The following is a 22,306-nucleotide window of genomic DNA, read 5'->3' as shown; positions in this document are numbered from 1 at the left end:
GTACACTCTGGTCAGGCTGTAATATGTCTGTCTCCTGGGTCGTACACTCTGGTCAGGCTGTAATATGTCTGTCTCCTGGGTCGTACACTCTGGTCAGGCTGTAATATGTCTGTCTCCTGGGTCGTACACTCTGGTCAGGCTGTAATATGTCTGTCTCCTGGGTCGTACACTCTGGTCAGGCTGTAATATGTCTGTCTCCTGGGTCGTACACTCTGGTCAGGCTGTAATATGTCTGTCTCCTGGGTCGTACACTCTGGTCAGGCTGTAATATGTCTGTCTCCTGGGTCCTGGTCAGCTGTCTGTCTCCTGTCGTACACTCTGGTCAGGCTGTAATATGTCTGTCTCCTGGGTCGTACACTCTGGTCAGGCTGTAATATGTCTGTCTCCTGGGTCGTACACTCTGGTCAGGCTGTAGTAGGTCCCTGGGTCGTACACTCTGGTCAGGCTGTAATATGTCTGTCTCCTGGGTCGTACACTCTGGTCAGGCTGTAATATGTCTGTCTCCTGGGTCGTACACTCTGGTCAGGCTGTAATATGTCTGTCTCCTGGGTCGTACACTCTGGTCAGGCTGTAGTAGGTCCCTGGGTCGTACATATCAAACAATTAGAGGGAAAGAATCACTTAATAGGTCTGTCTGCTGGTGGACCAATGGGTTCCATGTTGTGAAAATAGAACAGAGGTTTTCTCTTATTCACAAAACCAAGCAGGGCACAATACAAGGACAACCGAAATCAACATTCAAAGTTTTATGTAAGTTATTCAATTGAAATCGATTGAATCCAAATTGTTTTAGGTCGGGGGAAACAGAGGTAGGTAGGGAGCTGCCCCACCCTATACAACTGTAAGAGAAACACTGCACAAAAAACAAAATGGCCGTCACTTTCATCTTAAAAATTAACTCGTTGCATACCAGGGGAAAAGCCATAGAGTAACACTACCTAATGAATTATTCAACAATTAATAAGAAGTCTCAATATGTAAATTAGTATCTTTTGAGTCTTGCTGATCTCAAGGACAATGTGGCACATTGTCATTTCAATACATATTTGTACATTTACATTTACATCATTTAGCAGACGCTCTTATCCAGAGCACAGGGTAAACTAATTATAATACTATCACAAGTTATATGAAGAAGCAGCATTGAGTTCTGGAATGATTCCTCACTACATCATTCATATTTTAACCCATTAACACTAAACACGTCGATACGGTATGTAGTAGTTATGTATACTGAACAAAAATATAAAACGCAACATGCAACAATTTCAAAAATGTTACTGAGTTACAGTTCATATGAGGAAATCAGTCAATTTAAATGAATTCATTAGGCCCGAATCTATGGATTTCAGATGACTGGGAAAACAGATATGTATCTATTCGTTACAGATACCTTTAAAAAAAAATGGGCCTGCCCATACCATAACCCCACCGCCACCATGGGGCACTCTGTTCACGATGTTGACATCAGCAAACTGCTCGCCCACACGACGCCATAGACATGGTCTGCGATTGTGAGTTCGGTTGGAAGTACTGCCAAATTCTCTAAACCGACGTTCGAGGAGGCTTATTGGTAGATAAATGAATATTCAATTATCTGCCAATAGCTCTGGTGGACATTCCTGAGGTAAGAATTCCAATTTCATGCTCCCTCAAAACTTGAGACATCTGTGGCATTGTGTTGTGTGACAAAACTGCACATTTTAGAGTGGCCTTTTATTGTCCCCAGCACAAGGTGCACCTGTGTAATGATCATGCTGTTTAATCTGCTTCTTGATATGCCACACCTGTCAGGTGGGTAGTAGTTATGTATGTAGTAGTTATGTATATCTGATGGATCCTGTATGTAGTAGTTATGTACAGTGCATTCTAAAAGTATTCAGACCCCTTGACTTTTGCGACATTTTGTTGCGTTACAGCCTTATTCTAAAATTGATTAAATAGTTTTTTTTCCTCATCAATCTACACACAATACCCCATAATGACAAAGCAAAAACTGGTTTATGTACATTTTTGCAAATGTATAAAACATAAAACTTTAATATCACATTTACATAAGTATTCAGACCCTTTACTCAGTACTTTGTTGAAGGACCTTTGGCAGCGATTACAGCCTTGAGTCTTCAAGGGTATGACGCTACAAGCTTGGCACACCTGTATTTGGGGAGTTTCTCCCATTCTTCTCTGCAGATCCTCTCAAGCTCTGTCGGGTTGGATGAGGAGCTTCGCTGCACAGTTATTTTCAGGTCTCTCCAGAGATGTTTGATCGGGTTCAAGTCCAGGCTCTGGCTGGGCCACTCAAGGACATTCAGAGACTTGTCCTGAACCCACTCCTGCTTTGTCATGGCTGTGTGCTTAGGGTCGTTGTCCTGTTGGAAGGTGAACCTTCACCCCAGTCTGAGGTCCTGAGCACTCTGGAGCAGGTTTTCATCAAGGATCTCTCTGTACTTTGCTCTGTTCATCTTTCCCTTGATCCTGACTAGTCTCCCAGTCCCTGCCGCTGAAAAACATCCCCACAGCATGATGCTGCCACCACCATGCTTCACCGTAGGGATGGTGCCAGGTTTCCTCCAAACGTGACACTTGGCATTCAGGCCAAAGAGTTTAATCTTGGTTTCATCAGACCAGAGAATCTTGTTTCTCATGTTCTGAGAGTCCTTTAGGTGCCTTTTGGCAAACTCCAAGTGGCCTGTCATGTGCCTTCTACTGAGGAGTGGCTTCTGTCTGGCCACTCTACCTTAAGGGCCTGATTGGTGGAGTGCTGCAGAGATGGTTGTCCTTCTGGAAGTTTCTCCCATCTCCACAGAGGAACTCTGGAGCTCTGTCAGAGTGACCATCGGGTTCTTGGTCACCTCCCTGACCAAGGCCCTTCTCCCCTGATTGCTCAGTTTGGCCAGGTGGCTAGCTCTAGGAAGAGTCTTGGTGGTTCCAAACTTCCATTTAAGAATGATGGAAGCCACTGTGTTCTTGAGGACCTTCAATGCTGCAGACATTTTTTGGTACGCTTCCCCAGATCTATGCCTCGGCACAATCCTGTCTCGGAGCTCTACGGACAATTCCTTCGACCTCATGGCTTCGTTTTTGCTCTGACAACTGTGGGACCTTATATAGACAGGTGTGTGCCTTTCCAAATCATGTCCAAGCAATTACATTTACCACAGGTGGACTCCAATCAGGTTGTAGAAACATCAAGGATGATCAATGGAAACAGGATGCACCTGAGCTCAATTTCGAGTCTCATAGCAAAGGGTCTGAATACTTATGTAAATAAGGTATTTTTGTTTTTTATTTTGAATACATTTGCAAAGATTTGTAAATACCTGTTTTCGCTTCGTCATTATGGGGTAATGTGTGTAGATTGACAATTATTATTATTTTTTAAATCCATTTTAGATTAAGGCTGTAACGTAACAAAATGTGGAAAAAGGGAAGAGGTCTGAATACTTTCCGAATGCACTGTGCATCTGATGGATCCTGTATGTATATCTGATGGATCCTGTATGTATATCTGATGGATCCTGTATGTATATCTGATGGATCCTGTATGTATATCTGATGGATCCTGTATGTATATCTGATGGATCCTGTATGTATATCTGATGGATCCTATATGTATATCTGATGGATCCTGTATGTATATCTGATGGATCCTGTAGGTATATCTGATGGATCCTGTATGTATATCTGATGGGATCCTGTATGTATATCTGATGGGATCCTGTATGTATATCTGATGGATACTGTATGTATATCTGATGGATCCTGTATGTATAGCTGATGGATCCTGTATGTATATCTGATGGATCCTGTATGTATATCTGATGGATCCTGTATGTATATCTGATGGATCCTGTATGTATATCTGATGGATCCTGTATGTATATCTGATGGATCCTGTATGTATATCTGATGGATCCTGTATGTATATATGATGGGATCCTGTAACATAAAGGTGAAGCAGGTTCACCTTCTCTCTATTCTAGTGTTCACCAGAACTACTCATATGCCTGCTTTACCATGCTTCTCATCAGCTAGCATTTAGCATGAATACACACACACACTGTACATAACAGACCACCAAGAAATGTACATACAATATCCAGTTCTATCCAAGGTACAATATCCAGTTCTATCCAGTTCTATCCAGTTCTATCCAAGGTACAATATCCAGTTCTATCCAGTTCTATCCAAGGTACAATATTTAGTTCTATCCAGTTCTATCCAGTTCTATCAAAGGTACAATATCCAGTTCTATACAAGGTACAATATCCAGTTCTATCCAGTTCTATCCAGTTCTATCCAAGGTACAATATCCAGTTCTATCCAAGGTACAATATCCAGTTCTATCCAGTTCTATCCAAGGTACAATATCCAGTTCTATCCAGTTCTATCCAAGGTACAATATCCAGTTCTATCCAAGGTACAATATCCAGTTCTATCCAGTTCTATCCAAGGTACAATATCCAGTTCTATCCAAGGTACAATATCCAGTTCTATCCAAGGTACAATATCCAGTTCTATCCAAGGTACAATATCCAGTTCTATCCAGTTCTATCCAAGGTACAATATCCAGTTCTATCCAGTTCTATCCAGTTCTATCCAAGGTACAATATCCAGTTCTATCCAAGGTACAATATCCAGTTCTATCCAAGGTACAATATCCAGTTCTATCCAAGGTACAATATCCAGTTCTATCCAGTTCTGTCCAAGGTACAATATCCAGTTCTATCCAGTTCTATCCAAGGTACAATATCCAGCTCTCTCCAGTTCTATCCAGTTCTAGCCAAGGTACAATATCCAGTTCTATCCAAGGTACAATATCCAGTTCTATCCAGTTCTATCCAAGGTACAATATCCAGTTCTATCCAAGGTACAATATCCAGTTCTATCCAAGGTACAATATCCAGTTCTATCCAGTTCTGTCCAAGGTACAATATCCAGTTCTATCCAGTTCTATCCAGTTCTATCCAATACTCGTTCTATCCTTCGTTCTATCCTTTCATTCTATCCAAGGTACAATATCCAGTTATATCCAAGGTACAATATCCAGTTCTATCCAGTTCTATCCAGTTCTATCCAAGGTACAATATCCAGTTCTATCCAAGGTACAATATCCAGTTCTATCCAGTTCTATCCAGTTCTGTCCAAGGTACAATATCCAGTTCTATCCAGTTCTATCCAAGGTACAATATCCAGCTCTCTCCAGTTCTATCCAGTTCTAGCCAAGGTACAATATCCAGTTCTATCCAAGGTACAATATCCAGTTCTATCCAGTTCTATCCTAGGTACAATATCCAGCTCTATCCAGTTCTTTCCAGTTCTATCCAGTTCATTAAGGTCCTAAAGGAGAAGCAGCCTTACCGTTCTCTGTGTTTTCATGTACATCCATTTCCCTCATACTATTACATCTAAATCAGCAGGCAAAGCAACAAGACACATACACACAAATGTCGTATCCTATAGCATAAAGTTGAAAGCTTCAGTTCCCTACCGTTCTCAGTGTTCTCGTGCTCTGTGTCTGTGAGGGTGAGATTAGAGTTGGCCCTGCTGGACAGACAGGAGCTACGTCCCGACCTGATGTTGCGACCCCACAGTCTAACAGCGTGCTCCGGGGACATGATCCCGTCCGTCTCCGTGTCGGCGTCCGAGCCCATGCTCACAGAGTAGTCACGGTGAGGCAGGCCCATGCCCATACCCACACCCGAGCCAAGACCCAGGTCGCCACGGTAGGACGCCACGTGGGGAGGGATGGGATCCCCGAAACCTAGGTCTCTGAGAGAGAAATCTGCTCCTGGAGAAGGAACGGTACGATAGACACAGACAGACAGACAGACAGACAGACAGACAGACAGACAGACAGACAGACAGACAGAGGAGACAGAGGAGACAGAGGAGACAGAGACAGACAGACAGACAGACAGACAGACAGACAGACAGACAGACAGAGGGAGACAGAGGAGACAGAGGAGACAGAGGAGACAGAGGAGACAGAGACAGACAGACAGACAGACAGACAGACAGACAGACAGACAGACAGACAGACAGACAGACAGACAGACAGGCAGGCAGACAGACAGAGACAGACAGACAGACAGACAGACAGACAGGCAGACAGGCAGACAGACAGACAGACAGACAGACAGACAGGCAGGCAGACAGACAGACAGACAGACAGACAGACAGAGGAGACAGAGACAGACAGACAGACAGACAGACAGACAGACAGACAGACAGACAGACAGACAGACAGACAGAGACAGACAGAGAGAAGAGAAAATGTATCCATATTTGCAATAAAACCAGTACAATACAGACAATATGATGTACTGCCCTTAACATTGTGCAACATCAGAGAGGGTAAAGAAGCAGTAAGAGAGCCTATATAGATATAAGAGCTGTAGGTAGTATTTATTATTGCTGAAGCCTTATAGGAAATGCAGGTTTATGTTCCGCAGACTTCCACTACTTGCAGTGCTACTCCTTCCTATACATTTAGCATCCATGGTGTGGAAAAGGCTTTACTAAAGGATGTTTCAGGTCACCGCCCGCTCATTAGGGATGGGTCCCACATTTCACCCTATTCCCTACATGGTGCACTACTTTAGACCAGAGAATGGCCCCCTATTCCCTACATGGTGCACTACTTTAGACCAGAGAATGGCCCCCTATTCCCTACACGGTGCACTACTTTAGACCAGGGCCCATAACGGCATTATATATGGAATTTGGGATGCAACCCAGAAGGTCATAAAATACATCAGGGAAGCATCAGATACAGGTCCCTCATCACCTCCCCCCTGCAGCCTCCCTCCCCCCTGGAGCCTCCCTCCCCCTGTACTCCCCCTAGCTCCTGCCTCCCCCTGTAGCCTCCCTCCCCCTGGAGCCTCCCTCCCCCCTGTAGCCTCCCTCCCCCTGTAGCCTCCCTCCCCCTGATCCTCCCCCCTGGAGCCTCCCTCCCCCCTGGAGCCTCCCTCCCCCCTGGAGCCTCCCTCCCCCCTGGAGCCTCCCTCCCCCCTGTAGCCTCCCTCCCCCCTGGAGCCTCCCTCCCCCCTGCAGCCTCCCTCCCCCCTGTAGCCTCCCTCCCCCCTGTAGCCTCCCTCCCCCCTGGAGCCTCCCTCCCCCCTGGAGCCTCCCTCCCCCCTGTAGCCTCCCTCCCCACTGCAGCCCCCCCCTGCAGCCTCCCTCCCCCCTGTAGCCTCCCTCCCACCTGCAGCCTCCTCTCCCCCTGCAGTCTCCCTCTCCCCTGCAGCCTCCCTCCCCCCCTGTAGCTTCCCTCCCCCCTGCAGCCTCCCCCCCCCCTGCAGCCCTCTCCCCCTGCAGACTCGTTAAAATCAAACTACCAGAATGGCACTTCTCTTCTAATAACAAGAATTTCACCAAGTCTTTTAGGTTTCCTAAATGCCACACTTGAAAACAGTGACAGGGAATATACAGCCCATTCGGAAAGTATTTACACCCCTTCACTTTTTCCACAATTTCCACACAATACCCCATAATGACAAAGCAAAAACAGGTTTGTAATTTATTTTGCCCAGAAATAACATTTTGGTTGTTTTTATATATACATTTACATAAGTATTCAGACCCTTTACTCAGTACCTTGTTGAAGCACCTTTGGCAGTGATTACAGCCTCGAGTCTTCTTGGGTATGACGCTACAAGCTTGGCACACATGTATTTGGGGAGTTTCTCCCATACTTCTCTGCAGATCCTCTCAAGCTTTGTCAGGTTGGACGGGGAGCGTTGATGCACAGCTATTTTCAGGTCTCTCCAGAGATGGCTGGGCCACTCAAGGACATTCAGAGACTTATCCCGAAGCCAATCCTGCATTGTCTTGGCTGTGTGCTTAGGGTCGTTGTCCTGTTGGAAGGTGAACCTTCACCCCAGTCTGAGGTCCTGAGCACTCTGGAGCAGGTTTTCATCAAGGATCTCTCTGTACTTTGCTCTGTTCATCTTTTCCTCGATCCAGAAGAGTATCCCAGTCCCTGCCGCTGAAAAACATTCCCACAGCATGATGCTGCCACCACCATGCTTCACCGTAGGGATGGTATTGGCCAGGTGATGAGCGGTGCCTGGTTTCCTCCAGACGTGACGCTTGGCTTACAGGCCAAAGAGTTTAATCTTGGTTTCATCAGACCAGAGAATCTTGTTTCTCATGGTCTAAGAATCCTTTAAGTGGCTTTTGGCAAACTCCAAGTGGGCTGTCATGTGCCTTTTACTGAGGAGTGGCTTCCGTCTGGCCACTCTACCATAAAGGCCTGATTGGTGGAGTGCTGCAGAGATGGTTGTCCTTCTGGAAGGTTCTCCCATCTCCACAGAGGAACTCTGGAGCTCTGTCAGAGTGACCATTGGGTTCTTGGTCACCTCCCTGACCAAGGCCCTTCTCTCCGATTGCTCAGTTTGGCCGGACGGCCAGCTCTAGGAAGACTTCTTCCATTTAAGAATGATGGAGGCCACTGTGTTCTTGGGGACCTTTTTTTGGGACCCTTCCCCAGATCTGTGCCTCGACACAATCCTGTCTCGGAGCTCTACAGACAATTCCTTCGACCTCATGGCTTGGTTTTTGCTCTGACATGCACTGTCAACTCTGGGACCTTATATAGACAGGTGTGTGCCTTTCCAAATGATGTCCAATCAATTGAATTTACCACAGGTGGACTCCAATCAAGTTGTAGAAACATCTCAAGGATGATGAATGGAAACAGGATGCACCTGAGCTCAATTTTGAGTCTCATAGCAAAGGGTCTGAATACTTATGTAAATATATTTCTGTTTTTAATTTTTTATAAATGTGCAAAAATGTCTAAAACATCTGTTTTTGCTTTGTCATTATGGGGTATTGTGTGTAGATTGATGAGGACAACAAATAATGTAATCAATTTTAGAATAAGGCTGTAACGTAACAAAATGTGGAAAAAGTGAAGGGGTCTGAATGCTTTCCGAATGCCACTGTATTATAACATGATCAATTGGAATCACTTGTTCTATCTTTACCCTGAATAGAATCATCTTGTGGGAGATCTGTTGTAAGGATGTGATGTGGGGAATATTGTGAGCAGGCAAGAGCATTTATTAGATATTTTTTTGTTATCTTGCACCGCTACATGAGCATCGAATAACAGAGCAGTAAAATGATGCCTGAATTGATTCTGTTAGAAACAAATATATGTTTTCAAATTGCTTAATCATATTGTGACGATACGCACTGCAGAGCACCCATCACAGACATTTCACTCCATTCCTATTAACTCATGTGGCGCCAAACACAGATGGCAAATGATTTGCTAAACGTTTGTTCATGTTACCAGCGTTTTCGACAATATTTATTTACATTTCGATTGATGGACATTTGTAATATAAAAGATCACACGCAAGAAGAAATTGTAACATTGTTTATTTCAGATTGACGTTGCTATGGGAGAATCTAAATTGGTTTTGCTCATCTATGAAAAAACATCAAAGTTAATCAAGGAGGCGAGGAGAGGAAACGAGGAGAGGAAACGAGGAGAGGAAACGAGGAGAGGAAACAATGAGACAGATACGCTTGACTCCCCATCTGCTTCCTTCATCAGGTAAATGACGTTTACAGGGGTGGAATCACAAAATAAATGTGTAAAGCAATAAAAAAAGGGAATGTAGCTAGTTGTGCAAAACATTTTCTAGATAAAGGATACGTTTTTAATGTGTGCATGCTTTTCTCCTCAGAGTAAACAACAGCTGATTCAAAGGAGCAGATTTCAAAACTTCCAGAGGACACACTTCAGTAGACTATCGAGGTGAGGAGGACACTAACCAAATGACAGTCATATACTGTAGATATCCAGCAAGGTGCGGCACGCTCAGTAATTCAATTGTTCTACATCCTACTATGTCGAGGGGTGTTTTCCTAATATCTTTATTCGTTGAATGTTGAATGAAATAATAAGGATATTATGTTCTGTGCTGATATTTTAATGTTCTTTTATCAAGTATTAGTAATTGATATGATAACTATTGAGAAGTATTGATTTGTGAAGGGAATTAATAATCTAAATTGATGATACCCATTTAGGTGCATTTTGGATTATCCCTGTGTTAGGGGTTGGGCATTTAACCTGTTTATTTTCAGAAGAGATTAGGCTGGACTAGTATGTTGTCTTCAACTCAGCTGTGTGAGGCAATCTTGATGCTTTGTTGTCTAAATTATACTCTGTCTATGTTCTCTGTCTCCCTGCTGCAGGAACCTTCTGAATATCAGTAGATCTACTGAGAATTGTTCTATTCATTCCCAATACAGTGTTTTTAACTATACACTTACAATTATTTAAATTATTTTTTCCCCCCCGTATGAATTAATTAATTACTAAAATGTGTGTTACCCCACCTTGCCTACAGAACTCGTCTGCCTCGTGGTGGACCATATCTTTGACCCGGCTGCCATAGGCGGCCATCCTGGATTCCTGGTCAAAAGCCTTCAGAGTCTCACTGGAGCTGTAACCTTTAGGGTTGACCTTCCCTCCGTCTTCGCTGTCCGCCGAGGAGCTGGTGTAGCGCCGCTCTGTGTCCCGCCGAGCCGTCAGCGAGCGGTACGGTCTGCGTTCCTTCACTTCCATGGTGGATGCTGCTTCGCTCTCTTACACATCAACAGTAGGTTACGCGGCCAAGTCAGTCACAGCAACTCTGTAACAGAGGAAGACAAAACACAGGAGAGGTGAGGTGAGTGAAAGGGACTGTTTGTTTCATTGGTTGGAGTTTGTTTGTGCCTTTGTCTGAAACACCAATCCTCACTTCGAGTGAGGACTATAGGGGGTGAGTATTCAGTCTGTAGAAACCCTGTTTAGCTAAATATACCTCTAGTCTAGATAACCTGCTCCAATGTACCCTGAACAAAAATAGAAACGCAATATGTAAAGTGTTGGTCCCATGTTTCATGAGCTGAAATTAAAAGATCACAGAAATGTTCCGTACGCACAAAAAGCTTATTTCTCTCAAATGTTGTGTACAAATGTGTTTACATCCCTGTTAGTGAGCGTTTCTCCTTTGCCAAGATAATCCATCCACCTGACAGGTGTGGCATATCAAGAAGCTGATTAAACAGCATGATCATTACACAGGTGCACCTTGTGCTGGGGACAATAAAAGGCCAGGTGCAGTTTTGTCACGCAACACAATGCCGCAGATGTCTCAAGTTTTGAGGGAGTGTACAATTGGCATGCTGACTGCAGGAATGTCCACCAGAGCTGTTTCCAGAGAATGTAATGTTAATTTATCTACCATAAGCCACCTCCAACATCATTTTAGAGTTTTTGGCTCTATGTCCAACCGGCCTCACAACCGCAGACCACGTGTATGGCGTCGTGTGGGCGAGTGGTTTGCTGAAGTCAACGTTGTGAACAGAGTGCTCCATGGTGGCGGTGGGGTTATGGTATGGGCAGGCATAAGCTACGGACAACAAACACAATTTCATTTTATCGATGGCAATTTCAATGCACAAAAATACTGTGACGAGATCCTGAGGCCCATCGTGAGGCCCATAAAAAAAAAAAAAGAAGGTATCTATGACCAACAGATGCATATCTGTATTCCCAGTCATGTGAAATCCACCGATTAGGGCCCTAATTAATTTAGTTCAGTCCTCATATGAACTGTAACTCAGTAAAATCGATTAAGTTGTTGCGTGTTGTGTTTATATATATATTTTTGTTCAGTATACAAAACTACTACATCCAAGATCAATGTGTTCAGTATAGTTCAATGTCATAGGGGAAGGGTGCAGAGGGTACGCAGCATTTTATATCTCTACAACGGAACCCATTACCATAGTTATTAAAATTAAAATTAACATAAGCTGCATCCCAAATGGGACACTATTTCTTATATAGTGCACTAAAATTTGACCTGAGCCCATAGAGCGCTACAGCGAACAGGGTACCATTTGGGACACGGTAATAGTATGAACAACACACCTCGTGGATGAAATATAATTTGCCTGCATCTATATTTCTTACAAAGATGCTTGCGGAGGGCTGCTCAAAGTAAGGTTACGCTTTTATGTCTGTAAAAAAACGAATTATACACACACACACACACACACACACACACACACACACACACACACACACACACACTATGCAAACACATACTCAGAATATAAACTAGTATTACTAACCTGATAGCACAAATACAAAACCTTAACAAAACACACACAACTGTTTAAAAACCTTCAAGTATTATTATTTCTTAACCCTTTAATTAAGTGTTGTGTTCTCTTCTATGGAAATGGGAATAGAGAATGCTAGTATTTGCATGCATGGATAACTGCTAGTATTTGTATGAATGGTTAACTGCTAGTATTTGTATGACTGGATAACTGCTAGTATTTGTATTAATGGATAACTGCTAGTATTTGTAGCGCCCGCAAGGTCCCCCTGCTCAAGAAAGCACATATACAGGCCCGTCTGAAGTCTGCCAATGAACATCTGAATGATTCAGAGGAGAACTGGGTGAAAGTGTTGTGGTCAGATGAGACCAAAATGGAGCTCTTTGGCATCAACTCAACTCGCCGTGTTTGGAGGAGGAGGAATGCTGCCTATGACCCCAAGAACACCATCCCCACGTCAAACATGGAGGTGGAAACATTATGCTTTGGGGGTGTTTTTCTGCTAAGGGGACAGGACAACTTCGCTGCATCAAAGGGACGATGGACGGGGCCATGTACCGTCAAATCTTGGGTGAGAACCTCCTTCCCTCAGCCAGGGCATTGAAAATGGGTCGTGGATGGGTATTCCAGCATGACAATGACCCAAAACACACGGCCAAGGCAACAAAGGAGTGGCTCAAGAAGAAGCACATTAAGGTCATGGACTGGCCTAGCCAGTCTCCATACCTTAATCCCATAGAAAATCTGTGGAGGGAGCTGAAGGTTCGAGTTGCCAAACGTCAGCCTCGAAACCTTAATGACTTGGAGAAGATCTGCAAAGAGGAGTGGGACAAAATCCCTCCTGAGATGTGTGCAAACCTGGTGGCCAACTACAAGAAACGTCTGACCTCTGTGATTGCCAACAAGGGTTTTGCCACCAAGTACTAAGTCATGTTTTGCAGAGGGGTCAAATATTTATTTCCCTCATTAAAATGCAAATCAATTTATTACATTTTTGACATTTTTTGTTGTTGTTATTCTGTCTCTCACTGTTCAAATAAACCTACCATTAAAATTATAGACTGATCATGTCTTTGTCAGTGGGCAAACGTACAAAATCAGCATTTACATTTTTACATTTTAGTCATTTAGCAGACGCTCTTTGTATGAATGGATAACTGCTAGTATTTGTATGAATGGCAGTGTTTCTATCTCTCTGCTCTAAACACAGAACACTGAAGCATAGAACTGCATGAACCACTAGCAGGATTGATTTTGACAAAATAAAGTTCACGATCCAATCGTTTGATACGATGGATCAGTATCACGTTGATAAAGTTTGATACGATGGATCAGTATCGCGTTGATAAAGTTTGATACGATGGATCAGTATCGCGTTGATAAAGTTTGATATGATGGATCAATATCACGTTGATCAAGTTTGATATGATGGATCAGTATCGCGTTGATCAAGTTTGATATGATGGATCAGTATCACGTTGATAAAGTTTGATATGATGGATCAGTATCACGTTGATAAAGTTTGATATGATGGATCAGTATCACGTTGATAAAGTTTGATATGATGGATCAGTATCACGTTGATAAAGTTTGATATGATGGATCAGTATCGCGTTGATCAAGTTTGATATGATGGATCAGTATCACGCTGATAAAGTTTGATATGATGGATCAGTATCACGTTGATAAAGTTTGATATGATGGATCAGTATCACGTTGATAAAGTTTGATATGATGGATCAGTATCACGTTGATAAAGTTTGATATGATGGATCAGTATCGCGTTGATCAAGTTTGATATGATGGATCAGTATCACGTTGATAAAGTTTGATATGATGGATCAGTATCACGTTGATAAAGTTTGATATGATGGATCAGTATCACGTTGATAAAGTTTGATATGATGGATCAGTATCACGTTGATAAAGTTTGATACGATGGATCAGTATCACGTTGATAAAGTTTGATATGATGGATCAGTATCACGTTGATAAAGTTTGATATGATGGATCAGTATCACGTTGATAAAGTTTGATATGATGGATCAGTATCACGTTGATAAAGTTTGATATGATGGATCAGTATCACGTTGATAAAGTTTGATATGATGGATCAGTATCACGTTGATAAAGTTTGATATGATGGATCAGTATCACGTTGATAAAGTTTGATACGATGGATCAGTATCACGTTGATAAAGTTTGATACGATGGATCAGTATCACGTTGATAAAGTTTGATATGATGGATCAGTATCGCGTTGATAAAGTTTGATATGATGGATCAGTATCACGTTGATAAAGTTTGATATGATGGATCAGTATCACGTTGATAAAGTTTGATATGATGGATCAGTATCACGTTGATAAAGTTTGATACGATGGATCAGTTTCACGTTGATAAAGTTTGATATGATGGATCAGTTTCACGTTGATAAAGTTTGATATGATGGATCAGTATCACGTTGATGAAGCCTGATTCTTACTTAAGGCGGGAACATTTCCCAGCATGATTCGTTTCATGACTAGAGGCCCGAGGTCACATGATGATGGTAAATGATAAAGCATTGATATCATTTTTAACTGTGACTGCGTCCTAAATGTACCCTATCCCCTATACAGTGCACTACTATGGGCCCTGGTCAAAAGTAGTGCACTATATAGGGAATAGGGTGCCATTTGAGACACACAAGAATGCAGAGGTCTCATTGATTGATTCAAGTCAAGAGAGAGTGCTTAGATGAACCCTTCATACGGCCATATATGTTCCCTTCATACGGCCATATATGTTCCCTTCATACAGCCTTAGATGTTCCCTTCATACAGCCTTAGATGTTCCCTTCATACAGCCTTAGATGTTCCCTTCATACAGCCATAGATGTTCCCTTCATACAGCCATATATGTTCCCTTCATACAGCCTTAGATGTTCCCTTCATACAGCCATATATGTTCTCTTCATACAGCCATAGATGTTCTCTTCATACAGCCTTAGATTTTCCCTTCATACAGCCGTAGATGTTCCATTCATACAGCCTTAGATGTTCCCTTCATACAGCCATATATGTTCTCTTCATACAGCCTTAGATTTTCCCTTCATACAGCCTTAGATGTTCCCTTCATACAGCCTTAGATGTTCCCTTCATACAGCCTTAGATTTTCCCTTCATACAGCCTTAGATGTTCCCTTCATACAGCCTTAGATGTTCCCTTCATACGGCCTTATATGTCCCCTTCATACAGCCTTAGATGTTCCCTTCATACAGCCTTAGATGTTCCCTTCATACAGCCTTAGATGTCCCCTTCATACAGCCTTAGATGTTCCCTTCATACAGCCTTAGATGTTCCCTTCATACAGCCTTAGATGTTCCCTTCATACAGCCTTAGATGTTCCCTTCATACAGCCTAGATGTCCCCTTCATACGGCCTTAGATGTTCCCTTCATACGGCCTTATATGTTCCCTTCATACAGCCTTAGATGTTCCCTTCATACAGCTTTAGATGTTCTCTTCTTACAGCCTTAGATGTTCCCTTCATACAGCCTTAGATGTCCCCTTTATACAGCCTTAGATGTCCCCTTTATACAGCCTTAGATGTTCCCTTCATACAGCCTTAGATGTTCCCTTCATACAGCCTTATGTGTTCCCTTCATACAGCCTTAGATGTTCCCTTCATACAGCCTTAGATGTCCCCTTTATACAGCCTTAGATGTTCCCTTTATACAGCCTTAGATGTTCCCTTCATACAGCCTTAGATGTTCCCTTCATACAGCCTTAGATGTTCCCTTTATACAGCTTTAGATGTTCTCTTCATACAGCCTTAGATTTTCTCTTCATACAGCCTTAGATGTTCCCTTCATACAGCCTTAGATGTTCCCTTCATATAGTCTTAGATTTTCCCTTCATACGGCCATATATGTTCCCTTCATACAGCCTTATATGTTCCCTTCATACAGCCTTAGATGTTCCCTTCATACAGCCTTAGATGTTCCCTTCATACAGCCTAGATGTCCCCTTCATACGGCCTTAGATGAACCCTTCATACGGCCATATATGTTCCCTTCATACAGCCATAGATGTTCCCTTCTTACAGCCTTAGATGTTCCCTTCATACAGCCTGAGATGTTCCCTTCATACAGCCTGAGATGTTCCCTTCATACAGCCTTAGATGTTCCCTTCATACAGCCTTAGATGTTCCCTTCATACAGCCTTAGATGTTCCCTTCATACAGCCTTAGATTTTCCCTTCATACAGCCTTAGATGTTCCCTTCATACAGCCTTAGATGTCCCCTTTATACAGCCTTAGATGTTCCCTTTATACAGCCTTAGATTTTCCCTTCATACAGCCTTAGATGTTCCCTTCATACAGCCTTAGATGTTCCCTTCATACAGCCTTAGATGTTCCCTTCATACAGCCTTAGATGTTCCCTTTATACAGCCTTAGATGTTCTCTTCATACAGCCTTATATTTTCTCTTCATACAGCCTTAGATGTTCCCTTCATACAGCCTTAGATGTCCCCTTTATACAGCCTTAGATGTTCCCTTTATACAGCCTTAGATGTTCCCTTCATACAGCCTTAGATGTTCCCTTCATACAGCCTTAGCTGTTCCCTTTATACAGCCTTAGATGTTCTCTTCATACAGCCTTAGATTTTCTCTTCATACAGCCTTAGATGTTCCCTTCATACAGCCTTAGATGTTCCCTTTATACAGCCTTAGATGTTCCCTTCATACAGCCTTAGATGTTCCCTTCATACAGCCTTAGATGTTCCCTTCATACAGCCTTAGATGTTCCCTTCATACAGCCTTAGATGTTCCCTTTATACAGCCTTAGATGTTCCCTTTATACAGCCTTAGATGTTCTCTTCATACAGCCTTAGATGTTCCCTTTATACAGCCTTAGATGTTCCCTTCATACAGCCTTAGATGTTCCCTTTATACAGCCTTAGATGTTCCCTTCATACAGCCTTTGTCACGGTTTCGGCCGAGGCTGCTCCTCTTCCTTGTTCGGGCAGGCTTCGGCGGTCGTCGTCTCCGGAGTACTAGCTGCCACCGTTCTATGTTTCATGTTCATTTGGTTTTGTCTCTTTGTAACACCTGTCCCTTGTTTGTGTTTGATTATGTTCCCTATTTAGTTTCGTTTGTTTGGGTCAGGTGTTATGCGTGATTGTTTATTGTCAGCCTGCTTCAGAGGAGTTTGTATCTCTCGTGGTTGTTTTTTTCCGAGAGTTCGCACTGTGTGCGCTTTTCTGTGTATACGCACTGTGTTTGTGCGTAATTGTTTGCGCCACCCGGTTGGGTTGGCGGCTCATTGTTCATGTGTTGGACATTACTAAAGACGGTTGAAGTCATCCTGGTTCCTGCGCTTGATTCCTTTCACTCATCCCCACACACCACTCTGACAGAATCACGCATCCTTCCATGGAATCAGCAGGAGCGACCGCGCCAACAGCAGGTATGGAGGAACGTCTTCGTGGGCAGGAGGATCGGATTAACCAGGTCTGTCATGCCCTGGAGGGGGTGATGAACACTCTCCACCGATGGGAAACCAGCGGGGTGCCCACGACCCCCCGTACCGAACCATCCCCATCGGCCAGTCCTCCTGTCCCATCTCCGGAACCCAGTGGGATTCGGCTCTCGCTCCCGAGGGCGTACGACGGCTCCACTGCCGGGTGTCAAGGGTTCCTGCTGCAAGTGGAGCTCTACCTCGCCACCGTACACCCGGCGCCCTCGGGACACGAGAGCGTCTCAGCCCTCATCTCCTGTCTCACGGGCAAAGGCGTTGAGTGGGCCAACGCTGAATGGAGGAGAATGGACGCCGCTACCACTAACTATGCGGAGTTCTCCCGCCGCTTCCGTGCTGTGTTTGACCATCCACCAGAGGGGAAGGCGGCGGGGGAGCGTCTGTTCTACCTTCGACAGGGGATGAGGAGCGCCCAGGACTTTGCCTTGGAATTCCGGACTCTAGCGGCCGATGCAGGGTGGAATGAGCGGGCCCATATAGACCACTTCCGTTGCAGCCTCCGGGAGGACGTCCAGCGAGAGTTGGCGTGCAGGGACACCTCGTTGACCTTTGACCAACTTGTCGACATGGCCATTCGGCTGGATACCCTGCTCGCCACCCGTGGACGTCCCCGGGTGGGGTTCGCTCAGTCCACTCTCCAGCACCTCCGAGCCGAGCCCTATGGAGCTCGGGGTGCTGGCGCTAGAGACCGGAGGAGTAGGAACCCGAGGGGGGCCGTTCCCTGCACTAACTGTGGCCGTGGAGGGCACACCGCGGCTAGGTGTTGGGGAGGGTCCCCGGTGGAGGAGAAGGCAGGTCACGCATTGGGGGTCCCCCAGGTGAGTAGGCGCCCTACTTACCCAGAGCTTTCTGTCGTGCACCTAACCTTGCCTGTTTGTTTTCCACAGGTTGCACCTCGTTCCCAGCATAAGGCGCTGGTAGATTCAGGCGCAGCTGGGAATTTTGTAGATCGCCAGTTTTGTATAGAGTTAGGGATTCCCCTCCTTCCAGTTGATAAGCCTTTCCCTGTTCATGCCCTAGATAGCCGTCCGTTAGGGTCTGGGTTGATTAGGGAGGTCACAGCGCCCCTTCAGATGATGGCGCAGGAGGGTCATGAGGAGACGATTCAGCTCTATCTGATTGACTCTCCTGCGTATCCGGTAGTGCTGGGCCTTCCCTGGTTGATGACCCATGACCCTACTATTATGTGGCGAGAGAAAGCTCTTAAAGGGTGGTCTGCCCAGTGTGAGGGGCGGTGTCTGGGTGTTTCCATAGGGGCGACCCTCGTGGAAAGTCCGAATCTAATGACAGCACTGCATATTCCCCCGAGTATGAGGATTTGAAACTGGTGTTTAGTAAGACTAGGGCGGGCGCAGCTGCCGCCTCATAGACGGGGGATTGTGCGATAGATCTCCAGTCAGGAGCAGCTCTCCCGCTGAGCCATGTGCATCCCTTGTCTCAAGAGGAGAGGAAGGCAATGGAGACGTACATCGCTGAGTCTCTGAGACAGGGATACATACGGGCCTCCACTTCACCCGCTTCCTCGAGTTTCTTTTTGTGAAGAAAAAGGATGGAGGTCTGCGCCCGTGTATTGATTACCGCGGTCTCAATCAGATTACGGTGAAGTACAGCTATCCACTTCCTCTGATTGCGACTATGACGGAGTCACTGCACGGTGCGCAGTTCTTTACAAAATTGGATCTCAGGAGCGCATATAACTTGGTGCGACATTAGAGAGGGCGATGAATGGAAGACAGCGTTTAGCACGACTTCCGGACACTACTAGTATCTAGTCATGCCATATGGGTTAATGAATGCTCCCTCAGTCTTCCAATCCTTCGTCGATGAGATTTTCCGGGACATGCAGGGACAGGGAGTAGTTGTGTACATCGACGACATTCTGGTGTACAGTCCTACCCGAGCAGAGCATGTAGCCCTGGTGCGCCGAGTATTGAGGAGGCTGTTGGAGCATGACCTATATGTCAAGGCAGAGAAATGTCTGTTTTTTCAGAAGTCGGTCTCCTTTCTGGGTTACCAGTTATCTGCGTCAGGGGTGAAGATGGAGGTAGACCGGGTGTCTGCTGTGCGTAATTGGCAAACCCCAACCACTGTGAGGGAGGTGCAACAGTTCTTGGGTTTTGCGAATTATTACCGGAGGTTTATCCGGGGTTTTGGACAGGTGGCAGCTCCCATAACGTCTCTGTTAAAGGGGGTCCGGTGCGCTTGCGGTGGTCAGCTGAGGCGGACAGGGCATTTGGGAGACTGAAGGACCTGTTTACCCTCGGCGCCGGTGTTGGCGCATCCGGATCCCTCTTTACCGTTCCAAGTAGAGGTGGACGCGTCAGAGGCCGGTATAGGGGCCGTTCTTTCCCAACGTTCTGGCACTCCACCTAAACTCCGTCCCTGTGCGTTTTATTCTAAAAAGCTCAGTCCGGTGGAGCGGAATTATGACGTAGGAGACAGGGAGCTGTTAGCCGTGGTACAGGCCCTAAAGGTGTGGCGGCATTGGCTCGAGGGGGCTCAACACCCTTTCCTCATTCTAACTGACCATCGTAACCTGGAGTACATCCGGGCAGCTAGGAGACTGAATCCTCGCCAGGCCCGCTGGACTATGTTTCTAGCCCGGTTTGTGTTTAAAATCACATACATCCCTGGGTCCCAGAACGGGAAGGCAGATGCCCTGTCTCGGCGGTATGACGCGGAGGAGAGGTCCGTTGAGCCCACGCCCATACTACCGGAGTCTTGTCTGGTTGCACCGGTGGTATGGGAGGTTGATGGCGAGATCGAGCGGGCGTTACGCACCGACCCAAGTCCTCCACAGTGTCCAGTGGGTCGGACGTACGTTCCGCTCGAGGTACGCGATCGCCTCATTTGTTGGGCTCATCGTCCCCCTCCTCTGGCCATCCGGGTATCGGCCGGACAGTGCACTGCCTTAGCACAAAGTACTGGTGGCCAACGTTAGCTAGGGATGTGAGGATTTATGTTTCCTCCTGTTCGGTGTGTGCCCAGTGTAAGGCGCCCAGACATTTGCCCAGGGGTAGCTACAACCCCTGCCTATTCCACAACGACCCTGGTCCCACCTCTCGGTGGATTTTGTTACCGACCTTCCCCCTCACAGGGGAATACTACCATCCTGGTCGTTGTGGATCGGTTCTCGAAGGCCTGTCGTCTCCTTCCCCATGCCGGGTCTACCCACTGCCCTACAGACCGCTGAGGCTCTGTTTACCCATGTCTTCCGGCATTACGGGTACCCGAGGATATAGTGTCTGACCGAGGCCCCCAGTTCACCTCCAGAGTGTGGAGAGCGTTTATGGAACGGTTGGGGGGTTTCGGTAAGCCTTACTCGGGTTACCACCCGGAGAGTAATGGGCAGGTTGAACGTGTTAACCAGGATGTGGGTAGGTTTCTGAGGTCATATTGTCAGGGCCGGCCGGAGGAGTGGGCGAGATATGTGCCCTGGGCCGAGATGGCACAGAACTCTCTCCGCCACTCCTCCACCCAACTAACCCCTTTTCAGTGTGTATTAGGGTACCAGCCGGTTCTGGCACCATGGCATGAGAGCCAGATCGAGGCCCCCGCTGTGGATGAGTGGGTGCGGCGCTCGGAGGAGACGTGGGGACGCTGCACACGTCCATCTGCAGCGTGCCATACGTCGACAGAAGACGAGCGCCGACCTACACCGCAGTGAGGGGCCAGTGTACGCACCTGGAGATCGAGTCTGGCTCTCAACCAGAAACCTGCCCCTCCGCCTGCCCTGCCGGAAGCTGGGTCGGGCGGTTTGTGGGGCCTTTTAAAGTCCTGAGGAGATTGAACGAGGTGAGTTACAGGTTAGAACTACCTATTGATTACAAGAATATTAACCCCTCGTTCCATGTGTCTCTCCTCAGGCCGGGTGGTAGCTGGTCCACTCCAGGACTTTGAGATTGAGGAGACTCCTCCACCCCCGTTGGACATCGAGGGGCTCCGGCGCACACCGTGAGGTCCATCCTTGATTCGAGACGCCGGATGGGGGTCTTCAATATCTCGTGGAGTGGGAGGGGTACGGTCCGGAGGAGCGGTGCTGGGTGCCAAGGAGGGACATATTGGACCAGTCCCTGCTGACCGAGTTCCATCGGGGTCATCCTGCGCGCCCTGCTCCGTCGTCCGGGTCGTCCCCGAGCCCCTGGTCGGCGCACGGCTGGAGCCGCGCGTCAAGGGGGGGATACTGTCACGGTTTCGGCCGAGGCTGCTCCTCTTCCTTGTTCGGGCAGGCTTCGGCGGTCGTCGTCTCCGGAGTACTAGTTGCCACCGTTCTATGTTTCATGTTCATTTGGTTTTGTCTCTTTGTAACACCTGTCCCTTGTTTGTGTTTGATTATGTTCCCTATTTAGTTTCGTTTGTTTGGGTCAGGTGTTATGCGTGATTGTTTATTGTCAGCCTGCTTCAGAGGAGTTTGTATCTCTCGTGGTTGTTTTTTCCGAGAGTTCGCACTGCGTGCGCTTTTCTTGTGTATACGCACTGTGTTTGTGCGTAATTGTTTGCGCCACCCGGTTGGGTTGGCGGCTCATTGTTCATGTGTTGGACATTACTAAAGACGGTTGAAGTCATCCTGGTTCCTGCGCTTGATTCCTTTCACTCATCCCCACACACCACTCTGACAGCCTTAGATGTTCCCTTCATACAGTATTAT

The 22,306-nt window shown here is 46.0% G+C and overlaps 1 protein-coding gene across 1 annotated transcript in view; it reads right to left on the bottom strand.

Moving 5' to 3' along the window:
* The window catches only part of tenm4 (teneurin transmembrane protein 4), a 586,910-nt gene that overhangs the window by 456,773 nt on the left and 107,831 nt on the right, over positions 1-22,306 (bottom strand). The window contains exons 2-3 of the mRNA XM_041876707.2: positions 10,363-10,658; positions 5,492-5,791 (exon numbers count right to left, since the gene is read on the bottom strand). Of these exons, the coding sequence (XP_041732641.2) occupies positions 5,492-5,791; positions 10,363-10,591 (529 nt within the window). The 5' untranslated portion in view covers positions 10,592-10,658. The remainder of the gene's footprint in view (positions 1-5,491; positions 5,792-10,362; positions 10,659-22,306) is intronic.

The sequence above is a fragment of the Coregonus clupeaformis genome, chromosome 5 (assembly GCF_020615455.1).
Source record: "Coregonus clupeaformis isolate EN_2021a chromosome 5, ASM2061545v1, whole genome shotgun sequence".
Classification (NCBI taxonomy): Eukaryota; Metazoa; Chordata; class Actinopteri; order Salmoniformes; family Salmonidae; genus Coregonus; species Coregonus clupeaformis.
Note: the sequence above shows the minus strand (reverse complement) of the source record. Positions and strands in the feature narration are given on the sequence as shown.